The following is a 26,182-nucleotide window of genomic DNA, read 5'->3' on the forward strand; positions in this document are numbered from 1 at the left end:
CCCCATAAACTCAGTGTTGAGGTTTAGTGAGGCCCAGAGGACTCAGCCACAGGAAGCCTTCTTTAACTTCCAAATTATTGACTTCTTGCACCTTAGTGTTAGGATAGGAAAAGCAGTTCTTAACAAATTGCTAGTGTTGCCCTCATTCCTTTCTTTTTTAAAACTGTCTACTTTTAGTTTTTAATTTATTTTTATTTCATGTGCAATGGTATTTTGTCTGTATGTATGTCTGTGTGAGAGTGTCAGATCACCTAAAACTGGAGTTACAAACAGCTGTCAGCTGCCCTGGGGATGCTGGAAATTGAACCCCCATCCTCTGGAAGAGCTGCCAGAGCTCTTAGCCTCTAAGCCATCTCTCCAGACCCTCCTCCTTCTTTTTACTATTTTTATTGTGTTGTTGTTGTTGTTGTTGCTTTTTGCTTAAAATTTTAAAAAACAAACCATTGATCATAGATAGTATGCCAGACTAAACCAACTCCCCCCGTGCTGCTGTTTAGAAAATGTGCCCTGTTCTCTATGACCCTACCACGTGAGCAAAAACCTGGCGCGGTGGCACACACCTGAGGCAGGAGGATCAGGAAGGAGTTCAAGGTCATCCTCAGCCGCTTAGCAAATTCAAAGCAAGCCTGAAATATACAAGACCCTGTCTCAAAATAATAATCTTAAAAGTTTGTTTCCATGTGGATTGTGAGTTATTCCAGAGAATTTAAAACACTGAAGTTTTTTCTTTCTTTTCTTTTCTTCTTCTTCTTTTTTTTTTTTTCCTGGTTTTTTGAGACAGGGTTTCTCTGTGTAACAGCCCTGACTGTCCTGGAACTCACTCCATAGACCAGGCTGGCCTCCAACTCACAGAGATCCACCCGCCTCTGCCTCCCAAGGGCTGGGATTAAATGTGTGTGCCACCACCACCCAGCTTGAAGTTTCTTTACATAAACAGAGAGCCTTGTTATATAGGATGAGTAGACAGTGTTACTATAAATCAGGAGTTCACTTGAGCAAGAAAGGCATGGTTAACAACCACGCTGCAACGGCTGACTTAAACCCTGGCTTGCGTTGGGCAGTCTCTCCATTTTACCTAAAAGTAAACAAGTAGAGTAGCTTTCTTGTTTTGCTTTTTGTGGTTTTATTTATTTATTTACTTTGAAAAAAGATCTCTGTAGCCCACACTGGCTTCAAACTTTGAGCCATTCCTCTACCTGAGTGCTAGGATTACAGGTGTGAGCAACTATACCTGAATTTTTAAAAGAACAACAACAGCATTTCGTTTATTTATTTTGCTGTATGTGTTAGGCAGACAGTATGCCACGGAGCTACATACTCCAGCCCAAAAGTAAATCCTAAGATTTTAAAGTCCTTAGAATGGCCAGGAATAGTGGGACATTCGCTTAGTCCCAGTTACTTGGAAGGCTGAGTCAGAGAGCATCACTTGAGGCTGGGAGACTAACAGAGTTAGACCAACAGAACCTGGACCGATAGTTACATCCTATCTCAAAAAAGAAGAAGGAAGGAAAAAAGGAAGAGAAGAGGGCTTGGTGCTTAAGAGCATTTCATTGGCTTTTACAGAGGACCTGGATTTGGCTCCCAGCACCCACATGGCAACCCACAACCACCAGTAACTCCATTCCTGTGGGCACCAACACTCACACATATAAGATAAAGTAAATATGTCAGAAAAGGAAAGAAGCCTTTCGACTCATTCCAGGCTGGGATTTGCAGGGTGCCTGGAGCAAGTGTGGGCTTGCAGGAGGACACTGCTTCCTTGGCCTTTCTTCAGACATCCTTGGCCTTGGCACTTTGCGCTGCTCTTTGCTTGAAGTCTAACACACATCTCTGAACTGGTATAAACAGCTGTGAGCGTTTCCTAACCAAAACTAGTCTGAGTACCTTGCTGCTTCGACACTAGCTACTCAGCTCTGTACACGCGCTGTCTTCCCGCCGGTTCCCTTGTCACGGCTATTATTAACATCCTCTCTGTAATTGTTAGCTCTTATTGTGTGCAGCGTCTAGGCTAAGTGCTTCTCAGACATTATCCATCCAGTCTTAGGAGTCGGGTACTACATTGTCCTCATTTTACAGAGAAACTTAAAGAAGTTAAAAACACCTGTCAAAGAAGGGAGACAGGCTAGACTTGAGACATTCCTTTGTCAATTGCCATTGTTCTTTCTAAACCTGCCTACCTACATTTATTCCTTTTTTCCTTTCTTCCCCAACAATGTCTCAGTCTGTATTTTGTAGCCCAGGCTAGCCTAGAATTCATTATGTAGCCCAGGCTGACCTGGAATTCACTACGTAACCCAGTTCTCCTGCCTCAGCTTCCTGATGCAGAATGACAGCTTGAATTGCCATACCCAGATACATCTTCTTATCTTTTTAAGGCATTTCCCTTTAAAATTATTTTTTGCTTAGATTCATTTATTTTATTTTATGTATATGAATGTTTTGCTTGTTCTGAACATTGTGAGTCTCCTGGGACTAGCATTGTGGACATCTGTGAACCACTAGGAATTGAAGCCCAGGTCTCTGCACCCGCACACGCACAGACACACACACACATACACACACACACACACACACACACACACACATACACACGCTGAGGCCCACAATTCCTTGCAGCCTAGAGAAGTAGATAGGACAAGACTTCCCTGAAGAGGTGGCGGAATTGAGCTGAGAGCGGAGTTTGGTGAGTGAAGGTGAGCAGTGTGGAATTGTCTGGCCCATCCAGAAAATACTCTTTGGCTCTGGCTGAAACAAGGGGCTGAAAAGAAGAGATGACACCCAAGGGGGAGCTGGGAAAAGGAAGCGGGTCATAGACTGAGAGCCTAGGCTGTGGGTTGAAACCGCAGCTGTGGACAGGGTCGGAGTGCTACTGGGACGTTCAGTTGTCTGATGCACTAGGCGGTTGGAGGGCTAGAGCAATAGCTGAGGCCATCACCTACAGGGTCTTGCGGTATCAGATGTGCAGTTATGAAAGTAGGAAAAAGAAGAAGAAAAGCCTGGAAATTCATAAGACACACTGAGGGAACATGCTCAAGATGGGACAATAGCAGAGTCCTCAGAACAAGGAACCCAAGTGAAAGCCAGTGGTTCCACGTTCTACTGTCCCAACCTCCTCCAGACAGTAAGGATATTTTCAGTCCCTTACTGTCCGATCTGCCTGACTCCTACATGTGTATGCCCGGGACAGTGTGCTGTGCTCTGACTGTACCTATTCCGTGTGGGCCACATGAAAACTGTGATCCTCACCTGCTGACGTTTGGGTTCCTGTGCCTCTCCCAGCCACTGTGGCTGCAGCAGGAAGAAATCACGCTCCTTGCATCGATGAGTTTGCCTTTTCTTAAATGATTTTTGTGGAGGGAGAGGAGGAGGTGTTTTGTCAGCAAATCCAGGGGTGTGCATAGGTCAGAAGCTCTTGTTCTAAGGAAAATAATCACACTGTCAGATTTCTGTGAGTAACTGGGAGACGGCCAGGGACCCATCTCCGATCCACAGCCAGTTTCGTAACAAACTAATCTTATCAAGTTAAGAAAAATATCTCCGCTCAGAGGTAACTTCAGGGGGGAGATTTTTAGCTTTCTATTTGTTTGGTAGATAAACATATTTAAAACAAAATGGGAAAAAAAATTTAGGCACGTTCCTTTTTCTTTTCTCCAGCTATCATTCAGTCTGTCTGTGGACAGATCCCGGGTGGCCTGCTTGCTGGGACTGTTATGAGCACAAAGCGGTCATTCCAGTGAACTTGGCCTGTTGTTTGGGCCTGGTGCCCACCTTCTGTGTAGTGGGAACTGGCCTGGAAGGTGGTTGGCTGACTCCACGCATTCTGTAGTCTTCAGCAAAGACTAGAGTTTCCACACTGAGTTAGGCAACTCAGGCAAGGGATAGGAATTCGCAACCAGGATATGATGCGGAGAATCTTGGCAATTCTCTGCAGCCTGCCCACAAAACCTCCTTCACTTCTCTATAAGGAGCCTGGCATTGCTGGTGGTTTCCTTGTTTCTTTGTTTCTTTTTGGAGATTTTTTTTTTAAGTTGAAAAGCTATATAAGAAAAAACAAAATCACAGTACACTACTTGCTCAATAGCGCACAGTCATTTACATGGTCATAAAACTTGAGACATTGATTTTAAAAAAAAAAAAAAACACATTTTCTTTTCATCATACTTGGTCCTGGATTGTAAGAGTATTTCATACAAGTATGTATTGAACTTTGGCTATATTGCCCCATACTTTCCTGCCCCCCACTTAATCTCCTTTGTCCCCCTAAACAGCTTCTCTTTCCCTTTCTTTTTAAATTACTATTACTTATGTGTCTACTGGTGCCCTGGAAGGGCATGAGAGGGTTTGGGATTCCTTGGAGCCAGAGTTGCAGGCATTCCTAAGCAGCCCAATGAGGTGCTAGAACACGGTCCTCGGGATAGAACAGAAAGCCCTTTAACTGCCCGGCCGTAGCTGCAGCTCTTAGAGCTAGCTCATTCTGCCATCAGAGAGGAGAAAGAGCGACCAGTTTGCCTTTCTCTAGACAGAAAGCAAATTGGTGGGTTTGGGGCGGAGGCTTTTTTTTTTTTATTATTTAGAGTGGTCTGCAGTCTCTTGCAGGTCCCACCTAGTGTTGTGAGGTTGAAAAGAGGTGACAAGAAAGCTTTTAGCCCTGGCCCCCAAGCAAGGAGCTTTGCTGTTGTTTTCTTCTCCGGAGGCCCAGCAGCTAAGGCTGTGATACCACAGAACCTTGTTGTCCCAGCAGCATTCACAGGAGAATCGTGCCAAGATCTCACACAGCACTAATACTCAGTGACACCAGAACTGTAACAACCTAATCTGTCCCCTAGCTTTTCTGCTTTGCGAGTCCTTTTGTTGTTATTGTTTTGACTGGGGCTGTCTGTTCCGTTCTGTTCTGTTCTGTTGTGTTTTGTGTTGGAGACAGAATGTTACGCAGCCTAGGCTGGCCTTAAACTTGCTGTGTGCCTGGGGGCCACCCTTGAACTCCTAATCCCCGCAGGAAGATTGCAAGCTTTCAGGACCAAGCCCAGCTTTTGGCTTTGCTGATGTTTTACACTGCCCAGAAAGCTACAGTAAGTGTGGACGTTTCAGATGCTCCTCTAGGTTCTAATTCTTATTATTGCATGGCACCTAAGGATGGGAAAAAACAAAACAAAACCAAGTCAAGATGGAAATCCTGCTGAGGTCTGACAGATTTCAGAACTTGCATATGCAGCCAGACTAGCAGAGACTGGCCACCCGTCCAGACATCTTCTAAATGCCCAAGGTCATCCGAGAAGTGACTGTCACTCAGCAGTTCTCTGGGATAACGTGAAGGAGGTCCTCCTCCTCGGCCTACTGCGGAGGGGTCCACGTGGAGCAGGGGTGAGACGCCCATGCCCTCTCACCTGGAGTTGGAACTGCCCTCGGCCAGCTTTCCGTTACACAACACCTTCCATTTTGCTTTAGAGTCTGAGTTCAGTGCAGAAGGTGACACACCTTCAGTGTTTGATGCAGAAATAGGACGAGGGAGGAAGGAGCACAGGAAGGATTACACCGGCCTCTTTCCCCGCAGTGTTCATGTTTATCATAGCGTTTCTCTTGATCTCAAGTAGAAAAACAATTTTACTAACATCCGCGGTTTAAGGTCTGAAGTGTGCGAACCTTTCTCCATTGTGGGGGTGTCTCCGGCCCATTGGTAATAACTCTCCTGAGAGACCAACCTAATTATTCTGATATCTCCACCTAAATCAAAAGTAGGACACTAAATTCATAGGAATGTTAATGGCTACGTTTAATTGATTTCAATGTTTCATAAGAGAAACCTTTTAGTTCTACATTGAGTGTTTTTTTATTAAAAGAGAGAAAAGATAAATTTGATCTGTTTTAATGAAAGAATATCACCAGTAGGTAGTTAGAAAAGAGTTGTCCAAATTATCCGCATGACTCAGGTGTCAGAATTACATCACGTCATTCAATTTTTCTACCAGAAGAAAGCAATTTTGGACCAGGTCCCTGCTGATCATGGATGTTCTGAGCCTTGTAGGAAAGGGTTGTGTTTAAAGAAGGGAAATAACCTATCCGTGGTGTATTTACATAAGCCCTACAGGACTGTCTGTGGTGTATTTGCATAGCCCTACAGGACTGTCTGTGGTGTATTTGCATAGCCCTATAGGACTGTCCGTGGGGTGTATTTACGTAGCCCTATAGGACTGTCCGTGGTGTATTTACGTAGCCCTATAGGACTGTCTGTCTGTGGTGTATTTACATAGCCCTACAGGACTGTCCGGGATGTGTTTACATAGCCCTACAGGACTGTCCGTGGTGTATTTACATAGCCCTACAGGACTGTCCGTGGTGTATTTACGTAGCCCTATAGGACTGTCTGTCTGTGGTGTATTTACCTAGCCCCTTAGGACTGTCCGTGGTGTGTTTACATAGCACTACAGGATTGTCTGTGGTGTATTTCCATAGCCACGTAGGGTCTGGAGAGATGGCTCATGCTAAGAACACTACCTGCTCTTGTAGAGGACCTCGGTTAGGTTCCCAGCGCTCACATGATGGCTCACCACCTGTGACTCCAGCTCCAGGGCATCCAATGGCCTCTTCTGGCCTCTGAAGGCAGGACCCTTCATGTGTATGGTGCACATAAACCCAACGAGGCACAGACATAAGTAAGCAAATACAGAATAGCATGTACCATTGTACTATGTTCTAGGTAACTTATTCCATGTGGAGTCAGGTAGAGCGAGGAAACCCTGTATTTTGTTGCTATTATTTTATGTGTCAGTAGTCAATAATAAAAAGAATATTTGATTTCATTGTGGCTACTGCTTCCTTTACGACTTCTATTCTCTTTCAAATTTTTATCTTTTCCTGCCGGAGGATTATCTGTGATCTCAGACATGCTATATAAGCACTCTACCACTAAGTTCTATCCTTAGCCTGGTACTCCATCATCTTAAAATAAAAGTTTTAGGAGATTAAAGCACTCATTGTGGTGCCAGGGTTCTGTGTTTACACCAGTGAGCCATCTGGAAGCCACGTTCACGTATTTAATATCCCTGCATTGCATGGTGTTCAGTATTTCCACCCATGATCCAGGTCGTTAACCCAAGGGAAAAGACAGCAGAGTAATTACTGTCTTTATTTTCATTTCTGCAAAATCTACTCACCCAGATGATGGGGGGGGCGCTAATGAAGGGGTTCGTGGGGTTTGCTAAACACGGAGGTGATAACAAAGAACCTAGACGCTGACTCCAGATTTGGACGTTAGGCTGTGTGGTCTAACCAGAAAGCACCAGGAAGTCAAATGTGAGTGTCAGACTGTTCCGGGGGCCCAAGACCACTATTTCAGTGGCAATGTGGACATCTGTATCTCCATTTAAAACAGAAGCCCTCTGACACATAGGGAGTATGGAAGGCTACCGTTAAACATTCACAGCTGAGATGATTTTCTAGCGTAGAGCACTTAGGGTTAGCTTAAGTTTAAGTTTAGAAGGACTCTCGGTGGCGAAGAATTAAATATTAGGGCAGTTTTCGACACGTGACTCTCTCCTTTGTTATCCGAATGTAAGATTTAAAAAAAAAATGGTGAGTCCAGACTGTACTGGTGCTCAGTAACATACTCTAGGGTAATATAAAATCAGATTGCATGTTTGCAACATATAAGATCTACAGAGTAGGGGCTGGAGCAATGGCTCAGTGGTTAAGAGCACCAGCTACTCTTCCAGAGGACCTGGGTTCAATTCTTCAGTTCCTAGCACCCACATGGCAGCTCACAACTCTCTGTAACTTAAGTGCCAGATCCCACACCTTCACACCAATGCATATAAAATAAAGTGAAATAATTAAAAAAGAAGAAGAACTACACTGTAGTGGATGTGACAATAAGATTGTAACTCAGTACCATCTGAGCCACCCTTCAGGTGAAGATGAGAAGCTGGGATGTTCATTCTGAACATATGTACTATGGGAAAGCTTCGGAAGTGGGAACCAGTGCTATAGATAGCCCCACTGATGAGAAACCCAAGTCCCAGAGAAAAGGCAAGCCAGTCTGTCCTCAAATGAGTCCGGGCCTTCCTGTGTGGAATGGCTAGTTCATGAAGTATACAAAACCTCAACTTCTGCATGCTGAGTCCTTCCAAGACACAGAAGCAAGGGCTGGAGCGATGGCTCAGCAGTTAAGAGCATGTGCTATTCTTTTTTTTTTTTAATTTATTATGTATATCCTGTTCTGGGTACCAGATCTCATTATAGATGGGTGTGAGCCATCATGTGGTTGCTGGGGATTGAACTCAGGACCTCCGGAACAGCAGTCAGTTCTCTTAACCTCTGAGCCATCTCTCCAGCCCCACATGTGCTATTCTTGCAAATGACTGAATTCAGCTTCCAGCCCCTGTGCTGAGCAGCTCACAACCATCTGCAAGTCCAGATGCACAAGGACCTAGGCCCTCTTCTGGCCTCCACACAAAGGAGGGGCACCTTTGGCAGCTCTGAGCTGACAGTGGTTGCGTCGTGTGGCTGGTGCTAAGGTGTGGCCTGTGCTTCTCTCTCCCCAGGGCACCTGGACGATGATGGGTTACCCCACGGATTCTGCACCGTCACCTACTCCTCCACAGACAGATTTGAAGGCAACTTCGTGCACGGAGAAAAGAACGGACGTGGGAAGTTCTTCTTCTTTGACGGCAGGTAGCCCTCGCCTATCTGTTTTGTTTGGGGTTGGGGGGAGGTCTCCCAATTATTTCAAAAGAAGGAATGATGCAAATGCATGAATTCAATTAAAAGTTTGTGAACACCTCATGCAAAAGATGAGTGAGAGTAACCCCAACATGTAGGCAAGGCTTTGGTGGCCAGAAACGACAGTGGTAGCTATACGGAAGTCAGCCTAAGGTGTGCTGAGCCTGGCATGTGTCTGTCCAGTGATGTTCTGCCAAGTCAGATTCAGGGGGTCAGATTCAGGGAGACTCATTTGCACAAATACAGTTCAAAAACTGTATCATAGCTCAATGACATCACACAAGCGGGAAAGCAAGAACTGACACCCCAGGTTGTCCTCTGATCTCCACATGGAGCATGGCCCACACTCACACACACCCGTGTGCACAGGCACACACATCACATCATATATGCACGTACAATACCCTCTGGATACCTGATCGCAGGGTCTCTTTCAAGGTGTTGGCGTCAGTGGCTCCTCTTTCAGAAGCTTCTGTCATGACAATTTAACCAAAGCTCTCTTACTGGAAAATGTCAATTGTTCCTTTACTCTGAGATTATTTTTTTATTCATTCAACGATGTACGTTTTTATAAATGCCTTTCTTCCCCTCCCCACATAAGGAGAGTTTCCTTGAGTGCAGAATCTCTGTGACATCTCCTATGCTTTATGACACTTTCCCTTAACTTGATACTTTAAAACAACGATAGTAAAGTCCTTGCCATGTGGATGTGGGGACTGAAAACAAGTTAGAACAGATGGCCACACACACATACACACACACACATACACACACATACACACACATACATACACATACACACACACATACACACATATACACACACACATACACACATACACATTACACACATACACACATACACACACATACACACACACACACATGCACACACTATGCACACATCCATATTCTCACTTTAAATTTGGTAGTTAGATAAGGAGAGCCAACAATTGACTAACTCGTAGAGAAAACAGTCAAGCTAATTTGCTGTATTTAGTTGTATGTAGTAGCTTTACGAACTTGGTGTGCAAGAGCGTTAAAGAGCTACTTTGAGCTCATTTGGGCTAAACCGAGCATTTGAACCAGTGTGCCAAAAATGCGCAGAAACTTAGTAGGAAGGTAGGGACCAAGATTCCTCTCAGAAGGCACGCGGTCTGGAGCATGACAGCGGATGCGTATGGTCCTAAGGATAATGTGGAAGTGCTTTTCTGGTACTGAGAAGGCTTTGTTATCTGCACCTCTGACTGTAATCTCTAATCTCGATGTGCAGTACAGTTTAACTGTTCTCTGTTCCACCAAAATGTGTAAAACTAGAGCCAGAACTTGTCACTAGCCTAGAACTGGGAGAAGAAAAAAAAAAAAAAAAAAAAAAAAAACCATTGCCATCTACTTTCAGGCTATGGGATGGGAATATTAGGGAGTTGTGTGGTCTAAAACCCAAGATAAAAGTGAGGTAGTTTATTATATGTATGGTTATCCTTCAGTATTGGGGGACCAAGGGCCTCATGATGCTGAGTGTTCTACCACCGAACTTTGTTGCCTACTCTTTCAATGCTGTTTCAAGTTGCCTGGCTGTCCTCACACCTGCTGTCCTCCTGCCTCTCCTGTAGAGTGCTGAGGTCACCAGCGTGTGCAATAGAACCCAGAGTGTAAATATTTACTGTCAGTGCTTTTCCTGGATATGCCAACTGGTTTTCAAAGTATTTGCTATGCTTTTATTTTTCTATACCCAAGTCATTTTTCTTTTGTGTGTGTGCATATGTATGATATGTGTGTATCTGTATGTTTTATCTGTGTGTGTATATGTGTAAGTATATATGATATGTGTGTATATATGTGTATGTATGTGTGTGTGTATGTGTGTGCACACTTGTGGAGGATAAAAAAGGTTCATTGTTCCTCGTTGCCATGAATCTTGAATTATCCTTTTTTATTGCATTAATTGATTTATTGGGAGGGGCTAGACATGTCACCGTGTGTGGAGGTCAGAGGACAGCTTGCAAGAGTTGGTTCTCTCTTTCTACCATGTGGGTGCCAGAGATGAAGCTCGGTTATCAGGCTTGGTGGCAAGCCTTTACCTGCTGAGCCATCCAGAAGGCCACATCTTGGTGTGCTTTGTGTTTCTTTGTTTTGAGACAGGGTCTCTCCCTGACTTGAAACTCACCAAGTAGGCTAGATAGAGATTACAAAACCCACGCCGTCATACTTGGCTTTGTTTTTTAAGTGGGTTCTAAGGGACAAAGGCACAGCCTCAAGTTTGCAAAGCAGGCAACTTGTCACCTGAGCCCCAGCCTCCCAGAGCCAGTTTCTGACATTGGCTTCCTGTACTGATGTGTCCTGATGAGAGGGACCCTACGGGCCGATGAGCACAGCTGACATTTCCCAGGTTCCTGCAAGGTGCTTGATCGCACCTCAGAGAAGCTGGGGTGGAAGTGAACTTTTGAAATCATGTATTCCAGCCGCTCATGTGAGGCAAAATCCTCTCTGTGTTCCTGACCATCTTCAGGCTTTGTTGGAACCACGGTCAGCAAGCAAATACATTTGGATTTACAATTCCATGTTTATGAAGAATTAAGTAAGGCTTGGGGAGGCTGAGTAACTTTCCCAGAGTCCCCTAGCTAGTAAGAGTAGAATTGAGGTGAATTCATTTCCTTCTTTTTTTTTTGGGGGGGGGGGGTTCGAGACAGGGTTTTTCTGTAGCTTTGGAGCCTGTCCTGGAACTACCTCCTATAGACCAGATTGGCCTTGAACTCACAGAGATCTGCCTGCCTCTGCTGGGATTACAGGCGTGTACCAACACTACCCAGCCATTTCTATATTTTCTTTCTTTCTCTCTCTCTTTCTTTCTTTTCTTCCCCCTGAGGCAGGGTCTCATGTAGCCCAGGCTGGCCTCACACTCACTATGTAGCTGAGCATGATCTTGAACTCCTGATCTTCCTCTATCTCCCAAGTTCTGAGATTACAGATGTGGGACACTGATTAAATTCATTTTTATAGGCAACTGGTTTCTCACCAGAAGTGAGAAAATAGTAATGGGTCTGCTTCCTTTTTTCTGTGCTTTTTTTGTTTTGTTTCTTGCTTTTCGAGAATGGGTTTCTCTGTGTAGCCCTGGCTGTCCTGGAACTCACTCTGTAGACCAGGCTGGCCTCAAACTCACATTTCTTTGTTTTCTTTAAGGTCACTTCTTAGCTATTTTTGGTTTGTTTGTTTGTTTGTTTGTTTTCCAAGACAGGGTTTCTCTGTGTAAAGCCCTGCTGTCCTGGAACTAGCTCTTGTAGACCAGACTGGCTTTGAACTCACAGGGATCCACCTGCCTCTGTCTCCCGAGCGCTGGGATTAAAGAAAGGTGTGTGCCACCTCCATCTGGCCAGCTTCTTTTCTAAAGGTGCGTTAGCTCTTGCTAGGAGCCCGGCAGGTTGATGGAAGGTGTTCCTGAAGGGTCATTTGGTAGCGGCCTCCCCAAACTCCTGTTTTCTCATTTGTAGGATAAATGATTGAGTGAGAAAAACTACAAAGACCCTGGAAGGCATAGCACACCTGCCAAGTGCCCGGGAGGCATAGCACACCTGCCAAGTGCCCGGGGAGGGGATGGATGGAGATGGTTACAGTGGCCTAGAAGACTGCTTGCTAGGGAAAACATCAAAGTGTCAAATATCTTAACATTGCTACAGTCACACAACCGTCAACTACTCCTAAAGGGTGTGGTTCTCCCATTCCCCTGTCCCAACCCCATCAGCAAGCAAGTACTCAGCACCAGGTACCAACCAGTGTTCACACATTTCAGTTCAGTTCTGATGATGTCTACCTGAGGTGTGTTCACCTCTCATAGTTCTGGGGGGTTGAGAGCTTTGAGATCAAAAGCTGTTAGATTGGAGTCTGGCGGGGACCTGCTTCCTGGCTTACAGATGGCTGCTTATCTTGTCACGGGCTGGAGAAGGAAGCCAGGGAAAGCAACCCCCCTTGTGTCTTTTATACGGGCAGTAAATGCACTCAGGAGGGCTCTGACTTCATGACCTAATACCTCCCTCAACACCTCACCTCTTAGGACCACCCCATTGGGAAATAAGGTGTCAATGTACAGATTTTCCAGGGACCTAAACGTTCAGTCTATAGCAGTACATTTTTTAGGGTTTCCTCTTAAAGAAGAGAACAACATTGTGCTAATTGCTGTTATTTTGGGTCTTTGTGATCATCAGATTCTCTAGACTCACACATCCTCTGTGAAAGGATTAAAAACAAAGACAGGGACGACTTTGAAGGTGCCCGGCACACAGGCAGACGAACTGCAGGAAGAGCTTCGCTCTGCTTGCCCATCCCGCCCTGAAGGCTGGAGGTGTTAGCTGGAAGTAGCTTTAGCAGATGGGTTAGGGCTCCTTCGCCTTTCTCCGCTTGCAGTATTGGCTAATAATACAGCCACACGGAAGAGTTCCTAGAACCATGATTTCGAACTAAGCCACAATTTGATTTGTTAGAGATGAGTCTTGAATGTAGAATCTGATTCACTTTCAAGTTTCTTTCTCGACTCATACTGATGAGGACATACAAGCAGGTGTGTCTAACCTTTTATATTGGTCACAATGTTCCAGTATAAAAAGTTGGACACACCTGCTAGTATTTTTTTGTAGTTTCTTTTTTTTTTTAATTGAGCTATACATTTTTCTCTGCTCCCCTCCCTTCCTTCCCTCTCCTCTTCTACCCTCTCCCATGACCCCCACGCTCCCAATTTACTCAGGAGATCTTGTCTTTTTCTCCTTCCTACGTAGATCCAAGTATGTCTCCCTTAGGGTCCTCTTTGTTGTCTAGTTTCTCTTGGCTTGGGATACAGTGTTATTATCTACAAAATTCAGACTTGAAAAACACAAGATAATAGAGTTACTAAAAGAAAAAAATCGCCAAAAAAAATCTTAAGTTTTAACCAAGCTTGAGATTTAGTGTTGGCCACACTTATAGCTACCCCAGACCATATGCGCCCCCACAAGCTACAGGTTGGGCACACCTGTTAGAGAAAAGGAACAACATTTAGGTCCAGAGATGGAAAGGGCAGAAACTCCTCAGTCTCCAAACTATGAAGAAAAGCTAAACTTCCCAAATACTTTTGTGTATCCAGACACTATAGAGGCGACTTCCAAATGAAAATACGGTAATGTTTAAATAAAATGCAGGTGTGTCAGTTGGGGTGCTCAACTGCTTGATTTCTCCTCTATTTTAAGTTCTAGTTCCTAGTTTAATTGTTTTTGGAAACTTAGCACCTCGTAAAATAAAAAGGCTTGGCCTGGCGGTGGTGGCGCACGCCTTTAATCCTAGCACTCGGGAAGCAGCGGCAGGCGGATCTCCGTGAGTTTGAGGCCAGCGTGGTCTACAAGAGCTAGTTCCAGGACACCAAAGCTACATAGAGAAACTCTGTCTCAAAAAACCAAAAAATAAAAATAAAATGTTGAAAAAATTAAAAGGCCTGTATATATTAGGAGTAAGGAATGTCGTTTCTCCTAAGTTTCCCAGCTGTTTGCTTCAGATACCATTGCCAGAAAAAACAAACAATTCAGTGCCCATTGTGGTCGTTTCCCAGCATCATCCTGAGGAGTCTGCCAGCAGGTTAAAAGGAAACATGGATTAAGAACATTAAAACTGGGCCTAGAGAAATGGCCTCCTGGTTAAACACTTGCTGCTTTTTCAGAACACCCACGTTCGATGGCTCACAACCACCTGTAACCCCAGGTCCAAGAGACCTGACACCCTCTTCTGGCACACAGAAAAAGAGAGAAAGAAAGTTGAAACAGCAGGCGCCATTAGTGGGGGCCTCTGCCTACAATTCCCGCACGTGGGAGGTAGAGGCAGGAGGAGTTCACAGTCATCCTTAGCCACATGTTGAGTTCAAGGCCAGCCTGAGTACAGGAGGCCTTGTCTCGAAACGAACGGCAGTGAAATACGGAGCCGAGCATAGTGCTCTAAGCTTGAAACCCAACACCAAGGAAGAAGAGCAGTGGGGTCCTGAGCTTGAAGCTAGTCTGGACTACACAGTGAGACCCTGTGACCAAGAGAGGGGGGAGGACAAGGACAAGAAAGACAACGGGGAGGGAGAATGGAAATGTGTGATGTTTACATAAAAAAGTCAAGCAAATACTTTGGGATAAGAATAGTGAAACGCTATACTTTCTGTAGCTTAGTGATACTTAAGTTCGTTTGGTTTGTTACAATGAACACATTGGTTTTTATTTTTAATATAAAAGGTATCTATCCCTTCCTTCTTCCATTCAATGAGTCACTTATAAATTACTGCAGAAAGAGAAAGAGCTTTCTTACATCCCTGAAAAGGTAGCTTTCCGGGGTCTGGAACTTAGGCTAGCTGTAGCGCCCCTTGCTATCCCGCCTTCAGAAACTGCGCTCACTGTGCACAGTAAGCCAGCTGTGCAGAGGAAAACGACTGTCTCCCTTGAGAGGGAAGTGAGTATACGCTCCCAGGCCAAGAGGCAAGGACAAACCATTGGACACTGTTGGGACTGAGATCAAAACAAGATGACTCAGTGGAGCTGGGTGTAGAGGCCCCTCCCTTAGTCCCAGCACTCAGGCAGGCGGAGCTCTGTGAGCTGGAGACCAGGCTAGTCTATATAGTGAGTTTCAGGACAGTCAGGGCTATACAAAGAAGCCCTGTATGGGGAAAAACCAAAACCAAACAGAAAGATGACTCAGGGGTAGAAGCATCTGCCTGATGATCTGAGCTCAGCAGTGGAAAGAAAAGCTGATCCCCAAAGGTTGGTCCCTCCCACCTCCGTGTACAAGCCCTGGCATGCATGAGCTTACACTCACAAAAACATTTGCAAGTCTGTGCTGTTGTTTTTAACTTGTCTGAGACACCAGCGACTTTTATATTTGATCATGAATCTGAGCGGTATTGGCAGGTATGTCTGTTGGAACAACACCCAAATATACACAGGAACGTTCTGAACACTACTGACAATCTAAAGTCAAACAGGTTGGCAGGACTAGCAAATGAAAACACTTATAACACTGGATTAAATTAAAACCTCAGACAACAACGACAAAGCATGTTTTTATATTTATATCTTATATTCAATATTTGAGATACGCACCTGCTGAAGTTTATAACCTGTCTAAAATCCAGGCTTCCCTGAACACCTTGTGTCTTTTTCCATGGTTGGAAGTTCAAAGCAGGGTTTTTCTGTATAGCCTTGGCTGTCCTGAAACTCACTTCATAGACCACGCTGGTCTCAAACTCACAGAGATCTGCCTGCCTCTACCTCTTTGCCGCTCTGCTTCTCTCTCAGCCTCTCTCTCTGCTTCTGCCTCCACCTCTGCCTCGACCTCCCAAGTTCTGGGATTAAAGGCACGCACCACCACCTTCTGGCCCCATCTTGTACCTGACCTGACAACCCCTCCCAGAAAGGAAGAGATAGATGGCTGAACCGCTGCACACAGCAGCCTGTCCGTTGATTAGCGTTCCTTCTCCAAGCCGACTCTTTGTTAATTGTGTGAATCTAATGACAGTCGAATCTCATTGATTCAGCTTCACTAATTTAGAGTTTTGATTATTTATGCAAAAGCTATGTGAAAGTATACTTTACTCCATTCATGAATTTAATAAGCCTATTTGTCATTGATAACGCAAACAAACGGGAAGGAGAACTATTTATCTCCTTGGGAGGCCACAGATAGTGTAATTACAACGAAACGAGACGCCGTCACAGTTCAGGCTGTGCGTTTCGTTTTAATAATTACAAATCGTTCTCAATCATAAGACGAGACGTCAGTAGACAGAGTCAGGGACAGGTTGCCCAAACCCTGTGCCTCGCTCTGCATTCTCCCTGCCCCGGAACATGGTGTGTGCTTATCTTACCTAGCTCAGAACATGGTGTGTGCTTGGCCTACTTATCCCAGTACACAGTGTATGCTTGTTCCAGTAGAAGGGATGTGTTTATCCTCCCTACCCCGTAGTACTGTGTGCTGTCCTGCACGGCCTCTTGAGCAGTGTGTGCTTGCTCGGCAGTGTTCTTGTGCTGGATTATTCTGTGCACCATGCAGGCTAGAACCCCATACGATGCTCACAACATACCTTAAAATGCTTACTAGCGAACTCTAGGACTAAAAGCCGGGTGTTAAACCGTCTTTGTTTCTGAATAGCTAGTATTTATCTTTTTGATCTTTAAATTACATTTGTTTATTATGTGTACATATGTTATGGGTAGGGAGGTGGAGGCCTGCGTGTGGACATCGGCGTACAGCATGCCTCTATTGGTCCTCTCCTTCCAGGGAATCGAACTCAGATCCTCAGGTTTAGCAGCAAGTGCCTTTACCCTCTGACTCTGCAGTGTTAATGCTCACATTTAAAATTTTAAAAATGCTTTGAGCTGCCCTTCCGTTTATTCCAAATGGTATTTTTGGTAAACTTCCTTCCATTGCATAAGGATATTGGACAGAAAATGTATTTCTGAACTTCCAAATGTGTTTTCTAAGGACAGCAGTAGAAGGGTGGTAAAATCACTTTGAGTGTGCTGTGAGCTTTCTTCTGGTCCAGCCGCGGGGCTCGGGCTTTGTCACGCTGATAACAGGGTGAGCAGGGTTGAGCCCGCAATCTCCCTCCTTTACCCCACCCATCCTTTATGTCCATGATCGCGCACATGAACACACGTGTACAGTTGAGTGTCACACGCACGACTCCATGAACGGCATATACCACAAAAGCCCTGCAAGATGAGCGTGTAACCTAGATATGGACCCAGCTACAGCATCTAGAGTTGTGTGTGTACTTGTGCTGTTCATACAGTGACAGAATCTTCTAATAACACATTTTCCAGAGCCTGTCCCTGTCACTGAGGGATACATGACCGTATAACACAAAAATAAGGCCTCGTCAGTCTTCCAGAGGGATCAAAGGAGAGTCTGTTGATTGGATGCCAGTTACCATTGCTACTGTAGAATGGAATATTAGTGACTTGAAAGTAAGATGGCCATTTGCACAGGCTACCCCACACTTGCGTGATTGGAGAGCTCCATATGCAAGCCATCTAAGAACTGTGCGAGAGACAAATTTCCCACTGTTATGTAGAGTGTAACCGTGGGAATGCTGGTGCCCCAGGGTAAGCTGGGCATCTGCCTGGCTGTGGAGACACGGGCAGCTGAGACTTGTTCTCAGTCCAACATGGGCCTTTTTTCCTCTCTCTCTCCTTTGGCAAAGAAAAAAGGAGAGAGAGAGAGAGAGAGAGAGAGAGAGAGAGAGAGAGAGAGGAGAGAGAGAGCTGTAGTGCTGTGTAATCTGACTGTTTCTGTTCTCCCTTGCCTCCCAGTACCCTGGAGGGATATTACGTGGATGACGCCCTGCAGGGCCAGGGTGTGTACACCTATGAGGATGGAGGTGTTCTCCAAGGCACATATGTGGATGGAGAGCTGAACGGACCAGCCCAGGAGTATGACACCGACGGGAGGCTCATCTTCAAGGGACAATACAAAGACAACATTCGACATGGAGTGTGCTGGATCCATTACCCGGTAAGCTGGCGCGCCTGTACACTCTGAGAGAAAGAAGCTCGTTTTAAGACAATGTTTTGACTCCTCGTGATAAACAGTACAGTGTATCCGCTGTGAAGTCACGGATCAGCCGCTATTGACAAGAGTGTCTGAGGCCTACCTGCCTGCTGCTGTTGCTCGCTATGACTTAGATGATTAGGCCTAAGGTTGCTATTAATTATTCTTCTGAGTCATACTGAGTAGTCCTGAGTGTTTATTCAGCACTGGAACAAACTAGCTTTATTGTACCATCTCTAAAGTAAAAAAAAAAAAAAAAAAAAAAATAAGTTGTTTTTAATTCCTTTGGCATGTAGAAAGAAGTGGGATGGCTGGGCATGGTGACACGCCTTTAGTCCCAGAACATAGTGAGATCCAGGACAGCCAGGAGTATGCAGAGAGACCTTGTGCCAAAAAGGGGGGGGGGGGGGGAGAAAAATAACTTTATATAGGGGGAGAGACAGGCTTTCACTGTGTAATCTGCCTGGCCTCAAATGCACTCTGTAGTCCAGGTTGTCCTCAAACTCATAGAGATCCTCCTGCCTCTGCCTCCAAGCACTGATATTAAAGGCATGCGCCATCTCGCCCAGTTGTTGCTTAGTTTTAAACGTGAGACTGAATCCTTTTTGGAGTCTCTACACCACTGCAGCTTGGTTTTTACAGCCCTCTCGCTATGACGATGCGTCATGGACCGCACTGCTCACATTAAGATGATGTAACTGAACTTGCCTCTAAGTGTCTGGTGACTGTGCTGGTTCTGAGTGAACTGCAGCAAACAGAAATGGCAGAGCCCATGATTTGGAATCAATAACTTTTGTTTGCGTTTCAAATATCCCATCTGTTGTTGATGAGTTTGAAGACCATGTTTTGAAAAACAGACCGTAAGATATAGTTTGTTTACCATTTTATCACGCCCAGAAGCTTAACTGAAAATACCTTTCTGCTTACTCTGAGTTATTAGTAAGAGCAGGCTAGACGGAGTCGTGCTTGCCTGGAATCCCAGCATTCAGGAATGGCAGACAGAGTTTGAGGTCTGCCTGGGCTACATAGTAAAACTTTGTCCCACAAAAAGCATGTTTTTACATGTAAATCAAGAGAAGTGGTCCTCAGTGAATGCACTTACACGTTGTTACATGTGTTGTTTGTGTGTGCTTGACGTGTGGGGATGCATGTGTCACGCATATGTGTGGCAGCCACGTGAGGGCAATTTCTAGAATCCATTCTCTTTTCCCACCTTCACAGGGCTTGAGCTCAGGCTTGTGCAGCACCTTTACCCCACCCCATCCCCCTTCCTGAGCCATCTCACTAGCTAACATTACTATTCTTTTTTTAAAAACAGCATACATAGTGTTTATACTTTTACTTTATTGTTTTAAGATTCATTTACTTATTTTACCTATTTGAGTGCTCTATCTGCATGTATGTCTTAATGCCAGAAGAGGGCATCAGATCCCTAGATGGTTGTGAGCCACCATGTGGGTGCTGGGAATCGAACTCAGGTCCTCTGGAAGAGCAGCCAATGCTTTTAACTGCTGAGTCGTCTCTCCAGCCCCCACATTATTATCCTTTGGGGGGGGGGGATAGAGTTTTTTAGTGGGTTATGGAAGGGAAGGAGGAGAGGGAGAGGGAAGGGGAAGAGAGAGAGAAGGGGAGAGAGAGAGAGGCAGCAGCCCCCTCTTCAGAGGAGAGACAGGAAGAGCCATATTATTATTCTTTTTTTAATGTTTATTTATTTATTATGTATACAATATTCTGTCTGTGTGTATGTCTGCAGGCCAGAAGAGGGCACCAGACCTCATTACAGATGGTTGTGAGCCACCATGTGGTTGCTGGGAATTGAACTCAGGACCTTTGGAAGAGCAGGCAATGCTCTTAACCACTGAGCCATCTCTCCAGCCCCATTTTATTATTCTTTAGAAACTGTTTAAGTGGCTGAAAAGATGGCTCATCAGATAAGAGCACTTGCTGTAAGTATGAGGACCTGAGTTCAAATCCTCAGAAACCAAGTAAAAAGCCTGGCTTGGTCATGTATGCCCTCCCAACGCTCTCACTGAGGATCTCTGGGGCTGGCACACCTCCGAGTTCAGTGAGACCCCGCCTCAAGGGAATAAGGCAGACAGAGCAGTATATCCAACATCGTCTAAGTACAATTGTTGTTGTTGTTGTTTTATTTTTTGAGACAGGGTTTTTCTACATAGTTCTGTCTGTCCTGGAGCTCAATGTGCAGACCAGCCTGGCCCCTGCCTTCCTAGTGCTATGACTAAAAGCACACACAATGGTGCCCAGCCAGTCAATCGTGTTTTTAATCCGTTGAACTTGACATTGTTTATGCACCTGTGGTCCCAGCTGCTAGGGGAGCCTGAGACAGAAGGGTTTAAGCCTTGAAGTTTGAGGCTGGGGAAATGGCTCAGCAGTTAGGAGCTGCTACTATTTTACCATGAGGACTGGAGTTTGGATCTCAGCATCCACAGTGGGGGCTCTAGAGATCCAACACCCCCCCCCCACACACACACACACACCATACACACATACATAAAGAATTTTAAAAAGAAACTGTGTTCTAAGGGAAGAATATGGTTGATCTCTAAGACTTGCACAAACATTTAGGTCTCCGCCTGATCGGCTCTGATCCACAGACATCGTTAGGGGACTGTCTAGGTAGAAGCAGACAAGCAGATGAACAGGTGCCAAGGTACCTACAGTTCTAACACTGAGAGTGGGCTTCCTGCGTGGCCAGGCGGAGCTCCACGAAGCTGGGGAGCTACTGACATTTGAGAGAGACTTGTCAGGAGAACGAGTGGAGCCCCGTGTAGGCAGAGGATGGGAGAGAGACGAAACAGGAATTCCCAGCGACTCCCACTCCCTGTCATTTCACTTCTGACTAGGATCAACTGAAGTCCTCTGATGAGATCGAAGGTACACTGAGACCATTTCCTGCCTTCATCTCACTGGGTGGAGCCAAATTTTGAAACCCAAATGTACAATAACGGTTTTTAGAGGATCTTTTGTGTTCTTGACAATTTCATAAACATGTATCCATGATATGCACCTCCAACTCAGCTTCCCAATCCCCCCAGACGCCCCCAACATGTCAGTGCCCACCTTTATGTTCTTTTCTCATTTTTTTTAATAGTCCCCTGAGTACAAGTAGTACTGCTGCAGGCACACGGGTGGGGGCCAGTCACTAGAGCGTGGACCACCCATCAGCCGCTATAGCAACATTTTATCCTGTGGTCTTATTAAATACCAAGAGAAGATTCTGGGAAACATTGGGAAATGGCTAGCTTCCAGAATAGTCGATGGCACCTGCTTCAAGTGTGGTATCTGATGACAGTGGAAGAGGAAGATGGCACCCCTCTGCTCTCTGGAGTCCGAATCAATACAGAAACAGGCATTAGTGTCAGGGACTGAATTGCCGGTTTTCATTGCATTAACTTTGAATTGGAGGCATGGTGTGAACCCAAAGCCAAAGCCACAACAGGCTTCTCGGTCCCTTCTGCTGTGAAAGCATTGGGGGCTTCTCTTGAGGGACATGGGCCTTCCTGGGATTGACAGGGCAGTGCCTAGGACCCAGGGGAGGGTAAGTGAAAAGGGAGACTGGACACTCCAAGCAGCCTTTATCTTGTTAATAATCCCTACCCAACAAAGACTACTCCTTCTGGCAGGGGTGCCAGTGGGCAGACCGAGGCAGCGGCCTCCACCCGATACTCTTAGAGTAGTTGGGCAGTATTTGTAACAGGCGAGAACAAGAGAAGGGAAAACAGAACCATTCTCCCTAGCATACTTATAGGATCTCTCTAGGAACTAGAGATACAAAAATTTTGTTGTGGATGTTTTGGTTTTTGAGCCCAGGCTATAGCCCAGGCTTCTGTAGCCCAGGCTGGCCTCAGATTCTCTGTGTACCTGAGGATGACCCTGAACCTCTGATCCCCCTGCCTCTGCCTCCTAAGTGCTAGGGTTACAGGTGCTACCACCACGTCCAGATTGTGCAGTGCCGAGATCCAAACCCAGGGCGCGGTGCGTGCTAGCTGAGCTCCCTACCGAGAGACGTCACCTGCGGTCCCACTAAGTAAGCCCTTTTGTTTTGGTTTGATTTTTAACTTCCAATGCATCTCTCTTTTTTTTTTTCAATTTAAAAGACTCATAACTCCCTTTGAAAACCAAAGGATTTCTATTTTGTCAGTCCAAAGAAATAAATTCAACTTTTGAGGGAAAAAACGAGGCCCTAAGCACAGACTTTGGCTTCAAATAAGCATAATGTGGGCGTCTGTTAGCTATGGCACCTAAGAGGTACGCATGCTCTACCGTGCTCAGCCTCAGCAGCACCCCAAAGGCAGATCGCACAGAAAGATTGTCCCTATTCATACCACGTTAGTACGAATTAACTTCAGAAGGACAACGAGCAACAAATGTCACCCTACTGTGCTTTCTGCCTGTGAAAAATAATGCTGTGTGTTTTTCTTCAAAAGTTCTGACATTTACTTTAACTGATCATTTCTCCCCACGAAAGAACGACTAGATGGCTGTGAACTATGCAATCGTATAGGTCACGCCGCTTATTCCCGTCTCAGTAAGCAGCACGGAGGGTTAACCTGCATCAAGCAGCCATTCCCGGATACTTGAGCCGAGGACATCGGCCAAGCTATCCGGGAGGCCATGCTATCAAATTGTTTAGCAAGCCTACAAAGACGTAGATGGATGAGTTACGCAGGCAAGATTTCCATGAGAGGGAACCATCCCTTGCACCCTAAATGAAATTAAAACTAATGCTGCAGTAGCCTAGTTCAACTGAAAAAGTGTCCGCGAGGTGGCTTTGTGGTTAAAGCTCCTGCCACTGAGCCTGGCAACATGATAGGTCCCTTGGGATCCACGCGGTAGAAGGAGAGAAATGGCTTCTCTGCAAGTTGTCCTCTGACCTCCACACACGCACGCACTGTGTCACATGCTCACCCATGCAGTTACATGCACATATACAGGAGCACACACATACAACGTGTGTGTGTGTGTGTGTGTGTGTGTGTGTGTGTGTGTGTGTGTGTGGTGTGTGTAGTTGGTTACCTCCTGTGACCCTGGCCCTTACCAGGACATAGAATTACTCTGGCGTTAGTCCTATGGAATGAAGCAAAGCTGGCCCTTCTCCTGGAGGGAGGCTGGGAAGTCACAGATGAAGAACGGAAGAAAGAACTGATGTGGAAGAGACAAGGTCTTTTGTTTAGCCCGTAGAAAATACAGACAATTCTATTTTTACTCAAATAGACCAAACTAATTCTTAAGTATGTTTAAAGGCATACGGATTTAGTTCAGAGGTAAAGACCTACCAAGGTCCTGGGCTCTGGGTTCACCCCAGTGTTGCAAAAAGGGGGGGGGGGGGAGTACATTTTAACTGAGTTGTTTGCTTATTTGTTTGTTTGTTTGTTTGTTTTGAGGCAGCGTCTGTTTATGTGTCCTGGCTGTCCTGGATAGATCAGGACATCTTCAAACTCACAGAGATCCCCCTGCCTCTGCCTCCATAGTGCTGAGAGAACAGGTGTGTGCTATAATATATATTTATAATATAGTTACGCTGTAATATATTTGTGCTGTAATAGATTTTCCTTAACATATTATAGGTATGTGCTTTATATCTCCCTTAAATGTTTGCAAGCCTGTTCTGAGTGTAACGTGTTTGTTTCTTAGATAACGCACCAAGCTAGAGTATCCTTAACTGAATACACTTCAGTCTCCTCCTACTCTAAAGGAGGCATGCGTGTCCCTGAGTATAGAACATTCCAGAAGTGTATCTACACGTGGCTGAGGGGTTTATCTGCAGAGGCATGAAAAGCTCTGACTCCTGTCAGAAGCTCTAGGTTCTTACACTGCTGTTATCAGTGTTGGTGTTCTTAAGGGGACTGGAGTGCAGAAAAGAAACTTTCTGAACTCACGCCCTACAGATGGACACTTTGTATCACACCTCTGGGCTTCGGTTTCTCCCACCAGGATGGAGGCAGCCTGGTCGGGGAAGTCAATGAAGATGGGGAGATGACTGGAGAGAAGATAGCCTATGTCTACCCTGATCAGAGGACTGCGCTCTACGGAAAGTTTATTGATGGAGAGATGATCGAAGGGAAACTGGCCACCCTCACGGCCACAGAAGAAGGGAGGCCACACTTTGAAGTGACATCTGGAAGTAAGTTGTGCAGTCTGGGGCAGGTTGAAGAAGTTTCTGGTGGTGGTGGTGGTGGTTTTGGTTTTTTGTTTTGATTTGGGTTTTTGAGACAGGATTCTCTGTGTAACCCAGGCTGTCCTGGAACTCACTATGGATCAGACTGGCCTCTGACTCACAGAGACCCATCTGCCTCGGCTCCCGAATGCTGGGATTAAAGGTGTGCACCACCATTGCCCTACAAAGAAGTTTCTTTTCTTTTCTGGGGGGCCCACTTTAATGAGTGTTAGTCAGTTTTTCACACACACACACACACACACACACACGCAGGCTCCTCAGTCCGTCCCTGTTTATGACAGTAGCCACATGTCTGCTACGCCACGAGGTTCGGCTGGTCTAGGCTGGTCTGTTTCTTACGCTGGGGCCTAGTCTGAAGGCATCAAGACCACTTCAGGCAATGTTTTCTCACAGTGGATCACAGATGTATCCAAGTTAACACAGAGGTGCCTCCCAAAGCCTCAGCCTGGAACTCCCCCACTTACGTGGCATGTCCTGCCCCGCTCTGCACCTCACCTGACCTGACGTGCTGGTTTGCCTTTCAGGTTCCGTGTACCACTTCGATAAATCGACTTCCTCCTGCATCTCCAGTGATGCCCTCCTTCCAGACCCCTATGAGTCCGAGAGGTAACTCTTTCCTTGTGGCTTTCCTCGTGCCGTTTAGGCCCTGGGGGTGGGCACCCTTAAGCTTCTGTGGCTCTCGGCTCAGGCTGGGCTCCTGCTCGAGCCAAGCCTCTCCATAATAAGTACTTCTCCTTGGCACACTTCCAAGTAAGTGTGTGTGTGTTCTGAGGAAGACTGATTATATTCTTATATAGAGGCTGTTCACAGAAGGTCTCTACACTATCAAGCAGGCTCATGTCTCGTTCTAGAATGAACTCTGTCAGTAAAGTGTTGAGTCAGACAGTCACACCCTTTCTGGGGACGCTGGGGGATTTGGAAAGCAAACAGGTAGAAACCAGAGAACAGCGTTAGAAATCGGTTCTTTTCCTTCCACCCTCTGGAAAGGTGCAGCCTTAGGTCAGGCTTGGAAGCAGGCTTTTTTTTGCCCAGTGAGCCATCTTCCAGGCCCTCTTGGGGTTCTTGATGATGCAGTCCTCTAGGGGAGCAATCCACGCTCTTTCAAGCCTAGCCTACACCTCTGGTACGACCCTTGGAACATAAAGCAACTTCCTTATTCCTAAGGGAAGACAGGATAGAAGCAAAGGAAGTGCTAGCAAGTGCTAAAGCCTCTCTCCCTGTCAGCTCTGTCCATAGAAGCAAAGGAAGTGCTAGCAAGTGCTAAAGCATCTCTCCCTGTCAGCTCTGTCCATAGAAGCAAAGGTAGTGATAGCAAGTGCTAAAGCATCTCTCCCTGTCAGCTCTGTCCATAGAAGCAAAGGAAGTGCTAGCAAGTGCTAAAGCATCTCTCCCTGTCAGCTCTGTCCATAGAAGCAAAGGTAGTGATAGCAAGTGCTAAAGCATCTCTCCCTGTCAGCTCTGTCCATAGAAGCAAAGGTAGTGATAGCAAGTGCTAAAGCATCTCTCCCTGTCAGCTCTGTCCACACCTAACCTATGAGGAAGGCTGCCCTCTACCATCGATTCTCAATACCCAAAATTATCTTCATTCTCCTTCAGCTAAGGAAGTAAAGACAGCCCCCGAGGCGTGGCTTACCCTCAGCTGCTCTGCTGAGTAAGGACAGCCCCTGAGGGTGTGATTTACCTCTTGTTTACTTTCTGCCTCTTCCTGGTATAAGGGACAGCACTGAT

General features: G+C 45.7%; 1 protein-coding gene across 1 annotated transcript in view; it reads left to right on the top strand.

Moving 5' to 3' along the window:
* The window catches only part of Setd7 (SET domain containing 7, histone lysine methyltransferase), a 45,243-nt gene that overhangs the window by 2,445 nt on the left and 16,616 nt on the right, over window positions 1-26,182 (top strand). The window contains exons 2-5 of the mRNA XM_041658909.1: window positions 8,538-8,667; window positions 18,018-18,219; window positions 24,211-24,400; window positions 24,979-25,060. Coding sequence (XP_041514843.1) covers window positions 8,538-8,667; window positions 18,018-18,219; window positions 24,211-24,400; window positions 24,979-25,060 — 604 coding nt within the window. The remainder of the gene's footprint in view (window positions 1-8,537; window positions 8,668-18,017; window positions 18,220-24,210; window positions 24,401-24,978; window positions 25,061-26,182) is intronic.

This window comes from Microtus oregoni, unplaced genomic scaffold (assembly GCF_018167655.1).
Source record: "Microtus oregoni isolate MIOR12 unplaced genomic scaffold, Mior012 000010F_ref0000083, whole genome shotgun sequence".
NCBI classification, from domain to species: domain Eukaryota; kingdom Metazoa; phylum Chordata; class Mammalia; order Rodentia; family Cricetidae; genus Microtus; species Microtus oregoni.